The 19,119-nt window shown below is 40.6% G+C and overlaps 1 protein-coding gene across 3 annotated transcripts in view; it reads left to right on the top strand.

The window, feature by feature from the left end:
- The window catches only part of clip2 (CAP-GLY domain containing linker protein 2), a 53,483-nt gene that overhangs the window by 7,344 nt on the left and 27,020 nt on the right, over nucleotides 1-19,119 (top strand). For all 3 annotated transcript variants that reach the window (XM_087847510.1, XM_087847509.1, XM_087847511.1), the window contains exons 3-5: nucleotides 7,958-8,454; nucleotides 15,167-15,291; nucleotides 17,265-17,478. In XM_087847510.1, the coding sequence (XP_087703636.1) occupies nucleotides 7,958-8,454; nucleotides 15,167-15,291; nucleotides 17,265-17,478 (836 nt within the window). The remainder of the gene's footprint in view (nucleotides 1-7,957; nucleotides 8,455-15,166; nucleotides 15,292-17,264; nucleotides 17,479-19,119) is intronic.

The following is a 19,119-nucleotide window of genomic DNA, read 5'->3' as shown; positions in this document are numbered from 1 at the left end:
TGACGACGCCAGTCAAAACCAGATAAAATTGCTCCCCCTCTCCTGTCAGCATGGTAAAATCACAAAGCTAGCTCTGTAGCTTAGCATGAAGATTGGATGAGGGGAAGATTGTCTGGTAATGAATTGCAGATTATTTAATGTATACGATGCTAGTGTTTATGCTAAATGTGACTGTGGGAATCTATCGATCTGCAGCAGCGATCTGCAAAAATCAGCCAGAGTCCCTGAGAATAAGTCAGCCTAACACTTACAGAGCGCTTGGGTCATATAGGATCTGTTGTAGTTTTTTATATGTAAATATTTCTGCTGGTCACTTGAATGTTTTGCCAAGAAGATGATTGGCATCTTGGATTAAATTGTTCTTATTACCTAAAGGAGGTTATAAAACACATTAATGAGAAATCCCTGGGAGAATATCTGTGCCTCACCGAGGACGTGGAGGGATTAGTTTCCTGTCCCAGATAGTTTTATCACTGACCTGCCCTCATACTCCAAATCTCAACCCGCTGTTTGTTGGTTTTAGTCTGGAAGACTGCGAGAGGGGGCCGCTGTGTCGGAAGCTGGCACGGTTTACTTTGCTAAATTTAAAGAAGGAAACGGCAGTAAAAGGAGTGAATAGAGGAAAGTATCCAAGCCTTCATCTAGAAACTTTAGATGCGGAAATAATGGAGCTGTGCCACCTCTCGCGATGCAGCATCTCCTGTGACCTTGGAAGCAACAGAAATATCTCGTGTAGACTGAAGTGGAGACAAGCAGCATTTGTTTTCTCTTGGTTTAATTCTCTGAAAGGCTCTGTTCAAGGTTTCCACCTGCTTACCCACATGGAAAAGAAATAGTAAAAACTTATAAAAGACTTGCATAAGATGTGGCCTACTTCATATAGTGAATCATATAAGGCTTATATGATTCACTCATGAAAGTGGCCACTTTCATATATTGTTTTAGGAAGTATCCAAAACATACAAGTTTCATTTATAGAATTTTTCAAGGGATCTTATATCTGTTTTCACTCTTGTATGCTTTTCATTCAAGTTTCACACAAGACAGATACAAACTTTATAAGATTTATATATATCTTTTCCATATACTGCTAATCAAAATGTTAATTATGCACTTTAATTGTAGAAATTATTATAATTAACATTTTATATCTTTGTTTTTCTGGATTTTTCGTTGATATTTTCCCTCCATAAAACTGAAACGACCATAACATTCTTTATTTTCTTTATTTTTTCATTTATGAGCCAGAAATGCCAATACTGATATAGGAAAATAGCTAATTATCGGCCAATACATCAACCTCCCTGATATATTGGTCAAAGGTACAAAGGTTAGCTAATAACTTTCTCAAAATATGGAAAATACTGGGCCCAAAAAACAAACTGGTGGCAGGCAAAATGCCAAACTGTGGCTTTAAAATGTGGATATATTAAGTAGCCTTTAGATTAACAAAAAATGTCTCTTTCAGTATCCTTTGACACTGTCCATTAGAGGGTATTTAGCCATGTGAGTCCATGTGCTGCAGCAAGCCCGAGATTCCCTGTGGTCTGTTGCATGAGGCTAAATAAAGCAAATCTGCTCATTTGTCCTTTAAGTCACGGTTATGACGTCTCCCAAAGTTCATATAAAAGCAACAAGTTGATTAAAAAGTCAGGAAACAGGCCGAGGGTCAGCCCCCTCCATCTGTCACATTATGTGCTGCTCAGCCTTACCCAGCTGCCACAGACACCGCTGAAGATGACCACACGGAGTCAACCTTGACTAACTGATTATCGTCCTTTTAAAAGAGACAAAAATAAAGCACAAGTTAGATACTGGAGGTAATAGCCACTGTGCAAGACGATCATAAAGAGGCAGAGTTAAAGAGGCCACGGAAAGCAGGGAGAGATGGGGGGGTAATTGGGAGGAGGAGGGGGAGGGACGGGAGGAAGCTGTGGAGGTCTCATTGTGTGCAGCTGATGAATAGTGGGATTCAGATGGTGGTGGGAGGTGGCCAAGCACAATAGTGAAAGTAAGGGCTGTGTTTCCAGTTTTCCTTCTGCCGAGGATCCTTTTACCCTCACTGTGCTGTTGCCCCAGCAACCCAAATCATGGGTTAGCTCAGGTTTTAAACACCACCTTGGGTTTGCTGGCTTAGATCACATGTTGCATTGTTTGGATCTGTGTATCCTGTGATTATTACACTATGATTAGTCACGCTTTTCTTTAAGAAGTGGGGTTTTTCATGCCCTCGCAAAGTTGCCCATCCACGTAGAAGGTTGTAATGTAGATATAGGCTAGCCGTCTTTTATGGTATGTGTAGGAAGAAACAGCAGGAGAGCAGCGTCATAGAGGTTTACGCTCTATTACGTAATGTTACGCTAACAGGGTTCAGTTTATTTTTAACTGCAACGTGTCCCGTGTAGTATTTGGCTTGATCACAGGTCTTTAACTTTTGCACAAAATGAAAATGAAAAATGAAATTAGTGACTTTTTAAAATCTGTAATAGTCGGCATTGATGTCTGCATAAAAAAAAATCCAGGCTATAGATGCTGGATTTTTTTAAGATTCAAAATTCAAGATTCGTTATTCGTCACATGCATAGCAATGAAATGTAACCTGACACGCTCCTCGACTTGTGCAAAAGGGGGAGAGAAGAAGAACATTATATATTATATACATTAGGTGAATGGGCAGTAGCAGCAAGCAGGTGAATTTTGTACTTTTTAAAAATGTCTTAACCTCCATGAATATTAACCTTACTTTTTTAAGTCCAGTGAGGTCATGTGATTGTTAAAGACAGATGACTTTTCAAGACTGACCTTATGGACGTTTGTTTCACTACTGAATAAAATAAAAACTGCCATTTATGAGTCAAAACTTTCAGAAAATAACTCAGAATTGAGACATTAAGGTGACAGGGCTTTCTCCATTGCCGCCCCGAGACTCTGGAATAGTCTCCCCCCCTTCATAAAATTCTCTTCATCCTTGGAAGTCTTTAAATCGAATCTCAAGACCTACTTATTTTCCAAGGCTTTCGGATCTCGTTGATATTACATGTCTTACAATTCTTTTTTTTTTTTAAAAATGTTTTCTTTCTATTTTAATTCTTTTATTATATTATCCCTCTGTTCAGCACTTTGGCCGACACTTGATGTCTTTTAAATGTGCTATATAAATAAAGATGACTTGACTTGACTTGATTAAATTCCAACCAAATTTTGAGCTACCAAATTCAAATTTTGAGATAATAACCTAAAAATGATCTGGATTGGGTCAGAAATTTTAGAAGAACTTTTATCCATCCATCTATTTTCTTCCTCTTATCGAGTTGGGGTGTTGCTGCGGGAGGCAGGGAACACACTAGACCCTCCCAAATTATGGAATTTGTTGCCTTTGCACATCTTACATTTAAAAGACCCTCCTCTTCTGCTTTTCTTTGACCCAGTTTGATGCATTGATGCAATTTTTACGCTTTTATTCTTTCATTCTTTTACTCATGGTTATTTGCGTTTTTGTTCTGCATTGTTTTATTTTATTTTGTCATTTTTATGTATTTGATATTAATTTTACTTTATTCTGATATATTTTTATTTTATGTTCAGTGCTTATTGTTTTTAAAGTTCTTTATAAATAAAGTTGGCTTGAGAGATTGACATCGTCACTGGGATAACAGAGAGACAGATAACCATTCACTCTCACAGTCATACTTATGGTCAATTCAGAACCACTGAGATAACAACATATGCATGACTTCAGACTGCGGGATAAAGCTGGAGTACCCTGAGATAACCCACACGAGCACGGATAGCGTGCACAGAAACTGTTGCCTCAGAATTTCTGTGAGGTAACAGTGCCAACCACAGCATCACCGTGCTGTCCCCATTCTGTCTCATACCTTTCAAAAAACATATCCAGTTAAAACAGGACGTCGTCGTGAAGTTCTCACAAAAATGTCACATACTAATTTGAATCCAGATATCCTTTTAGGATCATGTCACGGAATTTTCTGCCTCGCAGAGGTACACAGTCTCAGACAGCCCACAAGTTCATGAAAATGCAATAAAGAATCACTGGAATAATCCTGTGCTGTGAGATGAAAGGTTCAATTCCTTATTAAAACCTTTTTAAGAAATTGAAAATCAGAGAGAGTGTTGTGAATCACAGAGTTTAGGAACAAAATTCAGAAACGTAGCGCCGTCCAAATAAACCAAAAGCAAACCTTAATGTTGGCTGGTGAAAATAACAAGAACCATAAACACAAGCCAGAACATTGTGCAAGCACACAGGCTCTGCAACAAAGGACAGAGGAAGAGTGGGGCTTAAAAAAACACACAGGTCATTAGAGGAAGTGGACACAGGAGGGTAATGGGGGGAAAAGACCAAAGGAAAAGAGAGGGAAATACAAGCTGTAACTGAACCAAAGGATTAAAGGCCCACGTTATTAAGGATTAATAATAAAATGTAAACAATAAATAAACTAAAAGCCAAGTGGAAAATAATTATTAATGTTATACAGTGTCCATAAGTTTTGAACTCATGGTCCAAAAATGACACAGTAGTTTATTTCTTGGGTTGTGTGAGAGGGCAGGATCATTCGTCCTTTTGCTTCATGGAAGTACCAGATCTAAAGAGCCAATAGTCAGTGTTGGGGAGTAACGGAATACATGTACCGCCGTTACGTATTTAAAATACAAAATATGAGTAACTGTATTCCGTTACAGTTACCGTTTAAAAAGGTGGTATTTAGAATACAGTTACTTTATTGAAATAAATGGATTACACGGCGGTACTTTCCTGTTTCATATTGTGGCGGGTCAGGACTGTTTGGGTTTTGTTTGACAGCTACGTTCTGTTGTTCCAGGTGGCAGCGTTTCGGTTGCCATGGTTACAGGGTGACGCTCTCTCTGTGTGTGTTTCCTGGGTGAGAGAGGCCTTTTTGTTGTTGTTGTGCTAAGCTAATAGGCAGAATGCTACAGGTATAGCTCTAAAGAATGTAGCATCATAGGCAGTGTAGTCCGTGCTGCAGGGAGAATGGACTGCCATACCCGTTATGTGTCTGTGAGCGAGGGAGGGAGAAAAAGGAAAAGTACGAGGAAAAGGAAAAAACAGGACCTGGAAGCATGTAAATATAATAATAACCACTGCAGCCAAGAAGAGAGCCTGACGAGCCCAGTTGTAAGTAAGCGATTAAGACTCGACTGTACACCGTGTTCGTGTTTTCCTCTGAAACAACAAGTCCCGTTGGAGCAGCCTTTCAACGCCTCTCTCTGTCTCTCGCTAGCAAAGTTGACCCAGACAACAAAGTAAAGCTAGTTTTCAGCTACAAGCCCGACACAGAACCCACCGTATTAGCCAGAGGTCCCTTTACTACGTTCAGAGCCAAGGACCTTCAGTAACAGTAATAAATCACAGCAATAGTACATTCATGTAGTTGTAAACAGCATGATAATATATTAAGTAATCCAAAGTATTCAGAATACGTTACTCTCATTGAGTAACGTAACGAAATACGTTACAGAATACATTTTGGGACATGTATTCTGTAATCTGTAATGGAATACATTTTAAAAGTAACCTTCCCAACACTGCCAATAGTGCTGTGGTATTTCAGCTACAATGTCCATGTGTTTGGCTGTAATGTCCTATTAAGGGTACATTTGTCTACTTTTTACTTCCTTTGTAACCAAGGTACTTCTGAAAATGATGTCCAGGAAATCAGAAAAGTTTAGAAAAAATCCGAAACATACAAGCTTTTAGATCAGGTCATAGTCACTCAGGAAACTTGCAGGACTGCAGTCTATTTCACGGTGACTAGCATTGATTAGCACTGAACAGCTGTTAATGTTCTTCATGTAATATGTTATATACAATACTGTATAAAAGTCTTGAGCTGCCACCTCTGTATGCTTCAAAGGAGCATTATTTTAAGCGGTCTCCAGGCTTCCTGACGGTCTTTCGAAGTTTTCTCTAGACGTTAGCTGCTTTTTCACTCATTTTCAGTTCATTCCTTGTACCTGACCATTTTCAGATGGATTTTTTTGGGTTTTTAAGCTATAGGACGCTTACCTGTGAATCAATAAGCATAAAAGGCAATGAGCTAAAGGGATGAACTGGTGTTGTGTCTACACATAACAGACAACTTAGCAAGAACCCATTTTAAATGGTAACTTTGGGCCGTTTGTTACTAGCAGCCTGTTCCACAAGCACACAATTGTTTGCATTTCTTTAATTAAAGATAAGAAAAATGCTAAAGATAACAAAGTTTGACAGAGATTAAAAAAAAGAAGACGTTTTGAGTACCTCCTTGAAACTTTGAGGACTCTGGACAGTGGTAATGATCCCAACACACTGTAAAACATACATAAATAGAAAGAGCACACAGTTGAACACTATCAGTCATGGACCGGCTTTGCCAGACCCGGACGTCAACATTATTGAAGCAGACAACATCCAAAGAAGAGCTTTGAATGTCCTTCGAGAAGCCTGGAGAACTGTTCCTGAGACTGCTTAAAGAAGTTACAGGAAAGCTTGCCTGAGAGAGTTCAGGTTGTGTTGAACAATAAAGGTGGTGATACCACATCTTGACATTTGAGCTTGTTAGAATCGTATTTTATTTGGAATAAGGAGGCCTGACTGCAAGTGTTTCTCAACTATCTTTGCTGTTCTGGATGTGCTGGGCTTCACAGTTCAAATGGGATAAAACACTATATCAGGAGTGTCCAACTCCAGTCCTCGAGAGCTGCTGTCCTGCAGCTTTTAGATGCATCCCTACTCCAGGATAGCTGAATCAAATGAATGGCGTGTTACTGGGACTTTGCTGAACTTGATTGCACGCTGAAGAGGTAATCCAACCATTTGATTCAGCTGTGTTGGAGTAGGGATGCATCTAAAAGCTGCAGGACAGTAGCTCTCGAGGACTGGAGTTGGACACCCCAGGACTATACAATCAGAAATGTGGGTCAAACACAGACTAACTGATGGTTGATGCTGATGCTAAATGTCAGTTTACCCTGGACCACATCCATTTTGACACATAATTGATTAATGACCATCGTCTGGTCAATACTTCCAGTTCAGCTGGTATATTTGTGTGAAATGGTAAATGGTGCTAGATGCCTCGAAGCCTAAACTTTGTCCACGGTCAGAGAAAAAAGTAACTTTTTGAAAGGCATCCATCTTCAAGATGACCACTTCTTGACACTGAACAAAATTATCAGTCAGTCATCAGTTTTCCCCAGAACAGCGATTTACCAGAAGCAGCACATTCCTAAAAGCTTCTAAACTCTATAATCAAGTTAAATCCCCTTTGAAGTCGTACCCATTTTCATTTGCGGCTCACATAGCAGCATATGGAAGCAATTGGGGCATAACACGCATAGAGCACAGCCACTGGAGCCCACAAAGCCCCGGGCCCGCTCTCAGGGTGTCGGGGAGACCGCCCTGGCACCAACCACTCCTGCACACAGACAGATAAACACGCTTTTACCGGCAGCGCGGTGCACCAGACCGCGTGCTCCTCCCGGTTTACAGGCTGTGCGGATGAGAACAGACATCCAGCTTTTCTATGTGTCAAATAGGCGATATCACAGGGCTGATGGCAGGGTTAATCACCGGCACATCACAGATACCGTCTCTCTGACCCACTTTTCAGAAGGAATTAGACTATCGCCTAATCTTGCACAAACTGCTCTGTTGTGCTAGATGCTGCCACACAAGCTTTTTTTTTCTGCTGGCATGGCACGGTCAAACAGGATGAATAGTGTGAAGGCGATTCTGCTGGACTGTGAATGAGGATGGCCTCACAATGTACACAGTGTTCGCAACTTAAATCAGAGAGGAGTGTAATGACTGTAAGAAGAAATGACACAGTTTCCATGCACCTTTGAGTTTTAATGCATTTAAGCACGTTCTGCTTTTGAATCCTTGTGCTGCTCTGCAACATGGCAGATGACTGTGTCTCTGTGTTTGTTCCAGGTGCTGCGCTGAAGCCCACCACTCCAACTAAAATCTCAGAAGAGGGCGACGATGTTTTGGGGGATTACACCGTTGGCGAACAGGTTTGGGTCAACGGTGTGAAACCAGGAGTTATCGCCTACCTAGGGGAGACCCAGTTTGCTCCAGGACAGTGGGCAGGCGTCATACTGAATGACCTAGTTGGCAAAAACGATGGTTCAGTGGGTGGCGTGCGCTACTTTGAGTGCCAGCCCCTCCAGGGAATCTTTACGCGACCCTCAAAGCTCACCCGACAGCCAGTCGGAGAGGGGAGCGACAGCCACTCCACTGACTCAACCCAGAATCAGACTCAGCAGGGCGGCGGCGCCCCCGCCGGCCAGCGGGTGGTGGTACCGCTCAGAGAGGGCCTGCTCAACAGCGCCGTGAAAACGGGAAATGAGTCTGGGTCCAACATGTCTGACAGTGGTTCGGTTAAAAAAGCAGGAGATAAGGATCTTCGAGTTGGAGATCGAGTTTTGGTGAGTAGACCACATGTAACACAACCATTATAGCATGCAGATCATGGGGGTCAAACATAAGACCCAGGGCCCACAATAGGCCCAACAAAGACTAGTCCGAGGCTACCAGAAAACTGGAAAACACAAAAGAAGGTATAAATTTCAGACTTTTAACTATTTTAACAAGTTTTAAAGCTTTATTTTAATCTTTATTCTGTAATTTTACATTTAAATTCTTCCAATTAAAGCCAAACAGACATGCAATTTCTTTCATTTACTGTAGAAGCATTTCATTATCAGGTAGAAAATGAAATGTGTAGTTGTATTTGCACTTATTCTTTTATTAAGGTGCTCAAGGATGTTTAAATGTGTAATCAAACTTCTTTAGACCCACAGAAAGGCGAGCGTCACTGGTCTGGCCCACAGTGTAAAATGAGTTTAAGATCCCTGATGTAGATGATGGTTTGCAAAGCTCTGTTGGCGCCACCATTGCACAAACATGTCGGGTGCTTTACAAGCCACAGGCAGAACTGTGTTGACCTTCCCGTGTAACCATGTTCCCATTTGCCGTGTCTTTAACAAATGCAAAGATAAATAATTTCCCTGCCCTTTTAAATATGGACGGTTTTAACTTGATTATCTGTAAACATTTGAAATTAACACAATTCTCAGTAGTAACTGAGCAGTGACTTCCTAATTAGTATTTCATGCAGGCCTCAGTAAAACTGGATTGATGCAGTGTAATGTGAGACATTGACTGATTCTCTGGGGAAGTTCAGTTTTTCCTTATTTGGTCTTAGTGCGAGGATTTAACCTTCACCCAACCTCTCTTGCATCTTTTTCCTTTTCCATCATCCTTTTCCATTCTCATCAGCACCAAAGCTGGTGAGAATGTCACTAAACCTCAACAGGAAGAATATGTTTATCTGCTTCTTGCATTTTCTTCCCACTGGCTCCTGTTAGTCTATACACCGCCTACTGTATGGGATTATCGGGTCATGTGGATTTCCATTAAGTGATGGACACAGGGGATAGCTACATCAGATCCTGCGCCGTCAGAAACGGGGAGCCCGAAAGCCTTCCTCCTGGTCAATATTGTAAATCACTCCAGATTACTTTCAGCACTTAAGAGAGGAGATACCACTGCTGACACATTGATCTGTGAATCCATCATTTTCCTAAGCCTCTCCTGTGTAATCCATCTCACTGCGGCGGCTCGGATGTGCTGCCATGCAGTTGTGTCACATTTGGAAGTGCAACACCGCCTCCAAAATTTTGTGAAATGAGCAAAAACTATGAAACTCAGATTACACACTGTGGACAAAAAGTCTATTTTCTCCATTAGGTATTGAGTTATGTGATAGTAGCAGTCGACACTCTGGGGGCGTCTTTGCCAGAGAGCAGGGCGAGGCCCTGACAGAACGGTAGAGTAACACTGAACTAAGGGCAGACTTTGCTGATGTGTGTTTGAAAGTTTGCCTCAAGAGAATGTCACACAGATTTTTTTAATATATATAAAAAGATGAATTAAAGAAGTGTTTCCCAAAAGAGGGGACAGCCTCAGACCCTTGGCACCTTCGAAATCCGAGCACCCATGGGAAGTTCAGAACTGCCTCTCCTTTGTTAGCTTTAGTATTCAACCAGAGGCTGTCCCCAGAGGCCATCTCTGCTACTGGAGAGATCAGCAGAAGTTAAATGAGCCTTTTCTTCCAGTGGAACTGCATGTGATGTGGCTGCTGTTTATTTGAATAACTCCAAAGCCACTCAAAGGCATGCTAGTCACTGAACTTCTTCCTGTTGCACAATCACAAAACCACTATGGTATGAGTAACTGGGCGTATATGGCTTCTTATTACTATGGTTTTGAGATTTTAGTGGATTATAGTCCATCGGTGTATACGCATTCACTCTTGACTCTTTATCTCTTTAAAGTCTACTAGGTGTAACTTTTAAAGCTGTTTTCTGAGCGGTTTCTGTCATAGCTACCTTGGAAAACCTAGAAACTTCTCTAATGGTTGTTAAGACTCATCATTAAAGGTACAGGGCAGGTCGTCAGATGTCAACCTTAAAAGAGTTTAAACCTTCATTCAAAACAGAAAAAAATCATTCAGCGTTAGCTCCACCGATTGTTTAGCTGCTGTCTTTAGCTTATATTCCAGGCTTGGTCATAGACTGTAAATAAAAGATGGATGGTGGCACTGTGGATCTACACACTGGTTTTGAATCAGGTGTTCTGAAGCCTTCATGTTAGTACTTTGGTCTTTGCCATGTTGCTTTTTTGGATCTAGAAGTGGCCACATTTTTGCCATATGGTTGGTGCTAGAATATCAGCAAAGGTTAGCAAGCTTGGTTAGCTAGCTAAATTCATAAACACACATGCACATATATACTAATTAACTCACAACCTAACAAAACTAAACTGACAAGCACAGGTTCGAGGTCCAGTTCAGTGAATTAGAGGCCTAGCAGATAGTTTCAGACTACAGCTTGATACAGTGTGTGCAGGCTAATGATAGGCTAATTAGTAGTGCATTAGCCATGAAATGAATAATCTAAAATTAGGACTTTAAATCCTGGAGCCAGCAGACGTAGATGAGAGGGGTTCTATAAAGTAAAGTACTTATAATCCTCTCTGCAAGCTTGTATCCAGAGATAAAAGGTGCAATATCTAAAAAGGGTTTTTTTATGATATAAAGTTTATATTTTTACATGTTTTTACAAAAACTGCTGTTCTTGCATGGCCTTTTGAGACCCTGCTACAGGATAGAAATCATCCAGTAACCAGCTTTTATGATGATCTAGATGTGAGGCTATATGATAACCCGACGGGCGGGGCTGAGATAGATTTTGGTTGCCCGACCGGAGATATCGCTAGCTCCGGGACGTCGGGCTAGCAATTTTGCGAGCCCTGATACTTAAAACTAGCAAATCTGACACAGTGCACTTTTATACTCTCTGAGTTACTTTGATGTTGAAAAGGTCTGCAGGTGTGCTCTAGGTGTGAATATATGTATGCTAATGAAAATGCGCAGGTGCCAGGTTGCTATTGTTGCAGCAAATTAGCAGCTAAGGGTGGGTGATACAGCCTTGAAACTATATCTTGATATTTCAAGGAAATTTGCAAAATTAGAGTTACTGTCACTGATGACAGATTACCTGAGTCAAAGTGTGAATATATGGCTACAAGGCGTTGGCTGCAGTATGCAAAAGTAGTGACGCAGAACTATACAGTGTATTGACTCACCAGGACTCAAAGGTGAGAACAAGAGCAGCCTAGGTAGTGTTTTCCCTGCAACTTTTGATTAAAAGTATAACTTTTAAGTGTAGCTGCGTAATGGTCATGTTCACGTATGGCATGATAGACAGCCAGTGATAGACAGTGAATTCTGGAAGCATTCCGGAGTCCATGCACTGACTTCCATGACATAATCACTCCTGGTTTTAACGTAGCGCTGCCTGCAGGGCCTAAAGATTACAGACATTCAGTACAGATGCTCAGCTTTGTCGCTTGCACTCAGGGAATTCTCTAGATTCTCTGAATCACTGATGAAAAATATTTGTTTAATTGTTGCAGTTTCTTTCCAAAACTGGTGAAACTCTCTAAGATGCTCTTTTTATACTCAGTCATGTAACGGACCTGCTGCCAATTGCCAATTAGTTTACTTTTCCACTCTTTTGTTGCTGCAGTCCCAACTTAAAGCATGTTGCTGCCATCAAATTAAAAATGAACTTTTTTCTTAAATTGGCACATTTTTCAGCTCATTAATGAATCTTGCGATAATTTTGGCCTTTGCTAACCCTGATGCTAATTTCTGCTCCCGAAGTTCTATAAACCTGCTGCGGTCAAGTATACGTGTGTATGTTTTAACAAGTTGTTCCTGCGGCTGCTTGAGGTTTGGGGTAAACGGATTCTTTTCGTGTCGCATCACGATGTGGCCTAAAAAAAGTAAGAGTAGTTCCTCGTTGATGTTGGGATTTAGTCGTGTACAACTGTTTTATCTCGAATACCTTGGAGTGAAGCTTTCAGATGACTTTGAAAATAAGAGGCGCCGAGATTGGGGCTTATGCTGACTGGCTGCTTTGGCCCTGCTGGCATTTTAACACAGAGTCACTGAGACATCACGCACCCCAGCAGACAGCAAACCATCTCGGTTTAATAACTTGTGGCACCACAGTGTTTCTTGGCACAGCTTCCACTTTGGCCTCAGTGGTTTAAGAGAAGGACAGAGTCAGCTCAGGAGTGGAATATTAATTTGACAATAGAGGAGTGACTCACCACGCCTTATTTTAGTCTGTCCTTGTCTTCTGTTTCATGCTGAATCCAGCCATGTGTAAAAATATTTTATAAGAGACTCTGATGGACTCCAAAACAACAATTACGATTCTTAAATTGTAGATAAATACAGAAGCACCTGTTGCTTTAAGCATTTTTCCACCTGTTCAGTGCACTGGGAATGGGAGTATTGTAATCGAATAACAGGTAAATAGATACAGATGGAGATTCAGGTAAATGAAATTAACACAAAGGAGATGAATAAAATGTAACCATGTTGCTTTTGTCATCTCTGACTGCAGCGTGCTTTCTCTTTAAAGGCTCTCCTCTTAAATGCTGAGTATCTGTGCACGTCTGTGATGCTTTTTGTCATAAATGTGGTCACCATGTGTGAAGGACAGTCCTCAGCCATTGGTTTAGATCATCTTCCTCACAGGAAGACTGGAAAATACAGAATTGAGAGAAGTAAGTGAAGCAGAGTTCACATGTATTGAGTTAGCCTAGTCAAATATCTCATTTCTAGAGTAAGTTCAAACAGCTGATTAGCCGAATGATTGACAGTGAATAAATAACAAGGTTAGGTGCTGATGGAAGCAGAAAGGAAACGTTTCTGTTTTGACTTCTATAATTACAAACTGGATTCCTGGAGGATTTTTGTGTTGAGTGTTGTCTTTGAACTTTTTTAATATATTTATAATGACAGGAGAGTGAAAATTCTATGCAAACAAAAGCGTAAAAGCATGTTCACTTACTGTACACATCCAGAAATATCTGCAACAGACACATCATGTTACAGATCGATCAGAGTGAACAGATTCTGGCTTACAGATGTAGGTCCAGTACTGGTGTGTGCTGGCAAATAATGACCCCCCAAAAAGTAGGTTGAGGTAGTGGAGTGTCACAGCTGTGCAGATAGAAAGACTTTGTGTACTTTTCTTCTGCTTTAACTTTGTTTTGGGTTATTTATGTGCCTTTGTTTCTTCACTTATTAGAATATACATGTCCCCCAAAAGCATACCACTTCTCTATATTCAAGTGTCCAGGTAAGACAGTTTGACAGGGAGCTTAATGTTATTGTGTGCACCTCTACGTTAGAGAAACAGAGACCCTGCTTATGCCCACACCCACACATTTACCGTCTCGACCGCAGGAAGGAACATCTTAAACAGAAAATGCTAAAATTACACCGTCATGGCCATAACTGCTGACATTTCTCATTAGAAGAGCATCCTGTGTTTGTGATGTGGAGCCTGACCAGCACTGGAGTTCAAGGCCATCATTAGAAAAGAGATATTTGAGAGAAAAAAGTACACCTCGACCAGTCTGTTCAGAAGCTTTTAAAGTTAAACCTGAGCACAAAATTCAAGAAACAGGGCACTGCTTTTATCTTCACGTCTAAAACATTGTTAAACACAAATATAAATATTCTTTTTCGCTCTGTTCATTGTACCAGCTCGATGGCTGTGAATGAAACTTGTAGCAAAATAGTCAACAGCTGTGTGTCCCTCCACTGGCGCGGGGTTTTCGCTGTTTTAGATGCTTGTTTGATGCGATAACATGTTTTTTGTTCGTTAAGTTGACGCTTTTCCTGAAGCCTTCATTACCGTGTAATGAAGCAATGTCTTAATGATTGCATGAACGTGTTCAGTGGATCTTTGCAGACTTCTGAGGTGACTTTGTAAAATTCACGTTAGCAACCAGTGCATCGTTTTTCTTTTCCTCGATGCATTTGTTGTCCTGCAGTTTATGGTGTGTTTTCAGGCAGTGGAGTAAAATAGTTGTGTTGGACTCTTGCACATGCTGTAAATCCAAAGTGTTCCCGAACAACAGTTGATGATCCGCTTTTAAAAGACAACTTTACACATTGTTTCATAAATGACTCATTTATTGATTGATTGATTTGTGATTGTGAAATGAAGCAAGTTCAGTGGAGTCGGGCTTTCTTTGCATTAGCTGGCTTGACAAAACCTAAACCCCCAGTCAGAGATAACGGGTATCTCAATGATTGTTTTTAACTTTCTTTGTTAATCCAGGATCTCTGCTCACTGTGACTCTTCTTCTCTCCTTCTAGGTGTCCTCTTTCCATAAGTGTAACTTAATGAAAGTCTGCATGTGCTGCGTTTAGGGGAAGTCTGTAAATTGTAGCACCAGTTACTCACGCCACATATTAGAATTTAAAATGAAAGCTCCATTACAGTAAAGTCTGAAAAAAGTAAAGGATCCATATATTTCCTGACTCAACTGCATCTTAAATAAGTTAATAGTAAGGAGAGCGCATCAGTAGCAACGGACTCTATCTTACAGAGGCAAAAGGGATTATGGGAACTGATGTGTGAAATTACATAGAGTCAGATTTGATAATGATGTTAAAGGCAGTGTAAAACTCAACAATTTGACACTTTGTATTGAATTGTTTGTATTTAAGTGTAACTGATTTCTTCCCTTTGTTGTTGTTGTCAGGTTGGAGGCTCGAAGATGGGAGTCATACGCTATATGGGGGAGACAGACTTCGCTAAGGGCGAATGGTGTGGGGTCGAGCTGGATGAGCCTCTGGGGAAGAATGATGGTGCAGTAGCTGGTACAAGGTATATACAAACACTATGCATGCCTCAAGATCCCCAAATTTCTGCTCTCTTCTTACCCTAAAAGGAAATCAAGGGGAGGGATGTGGATCCGTCCGCTCGGCCGTTTGTGCTCTCATCTGTTTTTCAACGAAACAGTTTGACCTTCTCGCTCAGAGCTGCTCTGGACTGTTTTTTATCCTCATATTTACTCCTTCAGACTCTTGCTTAGCCCGCATAGCACACATCATTCCCTTTCAATCATGGGAAATGTCTTAAAACATTTGAAATGTAGTTCCAGGCATTTTGAAGTGCTGGTGGAATTTTAGAGCCAAGCAACAGGAATGTAAAACTAACATTTTTTAATGATACTCGGGATCCAGTAGCACACATTCTGCATCTATGCTAGATTTTTCTGGATAGGTTATTAGTTTGTTGAGTTATAAATATTATACAATAATACTTATATCATTATACCCAATATCAAATATAGGTGTACAGTGAGGCGATAAAACCAAAACCACGTGTTCCATTAAACTTTAGTTAGAGGGGAAAATAACACTACAGCATGAAATAAAAACACAACAAAGGCGTGTTTGTCTTGTTTCTTAAATCTGTCATAATTTTATAATTTTTGGACCCAAAGATCAGACTGTGACCAATATAAAGTCTATAAGTCTATAAAGTCTATAAAGTTTTGTTTGCGAGTGAGTATGACAAAGAAATCCAACAGATACTTTGCAGCTGTCACCATGTCGGCTTTTTGAATCTAGAAGAAGTTATTAGCTTAGCTCGAATTCTAGCTAGTTTTGTTAGCAAACTGCAGATACCAGCTAGTTAGCCTAAAACAGTAACAGGGGGTTGGTAAGCGTATCTGTAACCGGAAGGTCGCCGGTTCAGTCCCCGGGCTCTCTGTCCTGGTCGTTGTGTCCTTGGGCAAGACACTTTACCCTACCACTTACTGGTGTTGGCCAGAGGGGCCGATGGCGCGATATGGCAGCCTCGCTTCTGTCAGTTTGCCCCAGGGCAGCTGTGGCTACAACTGTAGCTGCCTCCACCTGTGTGTGAATGCGAGAGTGAATGAATAGTGGCATTGTAAAGTGCTTTGGGTACCTTGAAAAGCGCTATATAAATCCAATCCATTATTATTATTATTATTATTAGTACAATTAATCCTAAAGCAGGTCATATTATCTATAATTCAAATTATAATCTCATAAAAATACCATAAACATATTTTAGATTGACTAAAGTTAGCGGAGGCCTAGCTCACAGCTAGCTGGCGCCACTTCAAATGGGTTTTTTTTAAAACTTTAAACACTAAAGAAATGTAAAGGGGTAATTATATTAAAAAAATCCCTCTTTGTGTAATATTAAAATTATGATGATCTGATAATCTGAAACATGTAAGCGTGACAAATATGCAAGCCACTAGGAAATCAGGAAGGGGGAAAACACTTTTTCACACCACAGTACTTGTCATGTAGGGGAATTAGCTATAGAGAACAAAACTGCTTCTGGTACCTGGCTATAAGTGTATTTATTTATGCTATAGATGCGGGCCTTAAAACACGGGAGGCCATGTTAACATGAGTCACTTTTGGATTGAGCCTCAAGTGGCCGCTTCAGGAACTGCAGTGTTTGTCACTCATTCGTCTTCATTTTTCACCCTGGGAGGTTGTTACGATGTACTGTATGATGCAGCTGGCCTCCTGACTCTTTATTTTATCATTTTATTTCTGTTTTTATTCACAAACCAATTAAATGATGTTGCAGGAGCTATAAGACAAATTTCCAATGTATCAAATATTAAAATATATTCAAATATTATTACTATTTATCAAAAATTCCCTTCTCTACATTGAGAAATGTAAATGCATGTGCCTAATACACTTATTTATATTCCAAAACTGCAGATACATGACTGTAAAGCTGCTCTGTGACTTCTAAATAATATCCTCGTCCTCTTGCATCTCCCCCTTCTTCTCTTCCTGCAGATACTTTCAGTGTCTCCCCAAGTTTGGCTTGTTTGCTCCAGTCCACAAAGTGATCCGCATCGGCTTCCCCTCCACCAGCCCGGCGAAGGCTAAGAAGAGCAAGCGGGTGGCAATGGGAGTTTCCTCTCTGGCCCACAGCCCCAGCAGTTCCTCCATCAGTTCAGTCAGCTCGGTGGCCTCCTCTGTAGGTGGACGTCCGAGCCGTGCTGGACTGGTAAGACGACTGCAGCGTGCCTCAAATCTGCCCTCAGAGTGGGTGGATTTGAGGGCGGGAAATGCACTTATTTTCTTTCTCGCAGTTAGATAAGAAGGTCGACACCACTCTCATGTCTCTAAACTTCCTTTGAGGTCTCAGCCAGTCCTGATGTCTTGTCGTCTTTAGTTTAAAGTGGACCTAATCGGCTGATTTTCAGCTTCATGTTTCTTTTGAGACACAAGTGGCTTTATCTTATTTACAGTTAAAGAAATTCATTTTATTTTTTATTTTAAACTGGCTGTTTTTAAGGCACACTCTAGAAAGCCCCTTCCTTCTCACTGCCCCCTTCTTGCCTGTCACCTGCTTCCACCACCACCAGAAAATAAGATTCCCAGATAAAAAGACCAGGTTTATTTTTTAAGGTGAAAATTCAGATTTAAAAACTTGCAGAGCAGAAAATTATCATATTTGCATGTGTGTGGGGCTGTCGCTTCCTGAAATGACCATATAAGGAAATCCCTGCCAGCTGACATCAGCCAGAGCCAAGAGTAGAAAAAATGGTGAAAACCTTGTATTGAGGATTTATATTTATATACTCATGCTGTTTGAAACATGTTTAATTCACATATATTTAACAGTTTGGATATATTGTAACAGTATATATGGATATAGTTATGTAAATCTCTAGATTGATTGATAGATAGATGAGAGAAAGTGTATCGCTAAAATGCCAGTCGGGGGCTGTTGTATTGACACTTACCCTAATCAATGCATGCTTCAGTGAATGATCCCATTTGTCGATTTTTAGCTATAATTCAGCTTGCACTGCTGATTCAAATAACTGTCCTCATTGAGGCAACAAAATGAAATAGCCTTAACTATTGCACAGTAGCTAATACAAACCACAGGTTTTCATTGCAGGTCCACTTTAAGCAAAACAAAACTTGTAGCAAGTGAGTTTAGGGAAGGTGGGCACATTTTTTGTTACCTTTGGACAGAGCCAGGCTAATTACATGCTCCTGAGCTGAGCTAAGCTAACTGACTGCTATCTATGGAGTAATCTTTACCATACAGACATGAGAGAGAAAGAAATCTTCTCATCTAAGTGTTAGCAGGCAAGCAAATGAGAATATTCCCTAAAATGATCCCTTTAAAAGTCAGTAAGTAAACATGACCACAGGGTTCATATGTGTATGCATATAAAAGCCATATCCCTGTTAAGCTTGGCAAAGCATCTCACTTCTCAGCTGCAAATATTAAAAACATCCCTATATTGTGAATGTGTCATTGTCCAACCCCCCCCCCCCCCAAAAAAAAAATAATTCACAGGAATGATTATTAAGATTAGGAACATCTGTTTGTTAGTTGCTCATAATTCTGTACATTACAATGTCTGAAAGTCTTTAAATCTAATGAAATATCGTGGCTGCAGATTCAAACAGGAGGATGATGAAGTAGTTTATTGTACTGACACTCGCTGATCTGCCAAGAGGTTTATGTTTTCACTTCGCTGCTGTGCAGTGGGAGACTCTGAATGTCTGACTGTGCAGCTGAAAGTGAAGTCAGACATCTTGTTTCATGCACTGCGTCTTTAAGACTAATATCCTCAGCAACAGCTGGCAACTGACTGAAATGAATGGGACATCAGGGTATCTCGCA

The sequence above is a fragment of the Neolamprologus brichardi genome, chromosome 10 (genome assembly GCF_056152115.1).
Source record: "Neolamprologus brichardi isolate AB-2024 chromosome 10, ASM5615211v1, whole genome shotgun sequence".
NCBI classification, from domain to species: Eukaryota; Metazoa; Chordata; class Actinopteri; order Cichliformes; family Cichlidae; genus Neolamprologus; species Neolamprologus brichardi.
This window is presented reverse-complemented; position numbering and strand designations above follow the sequence as displayed.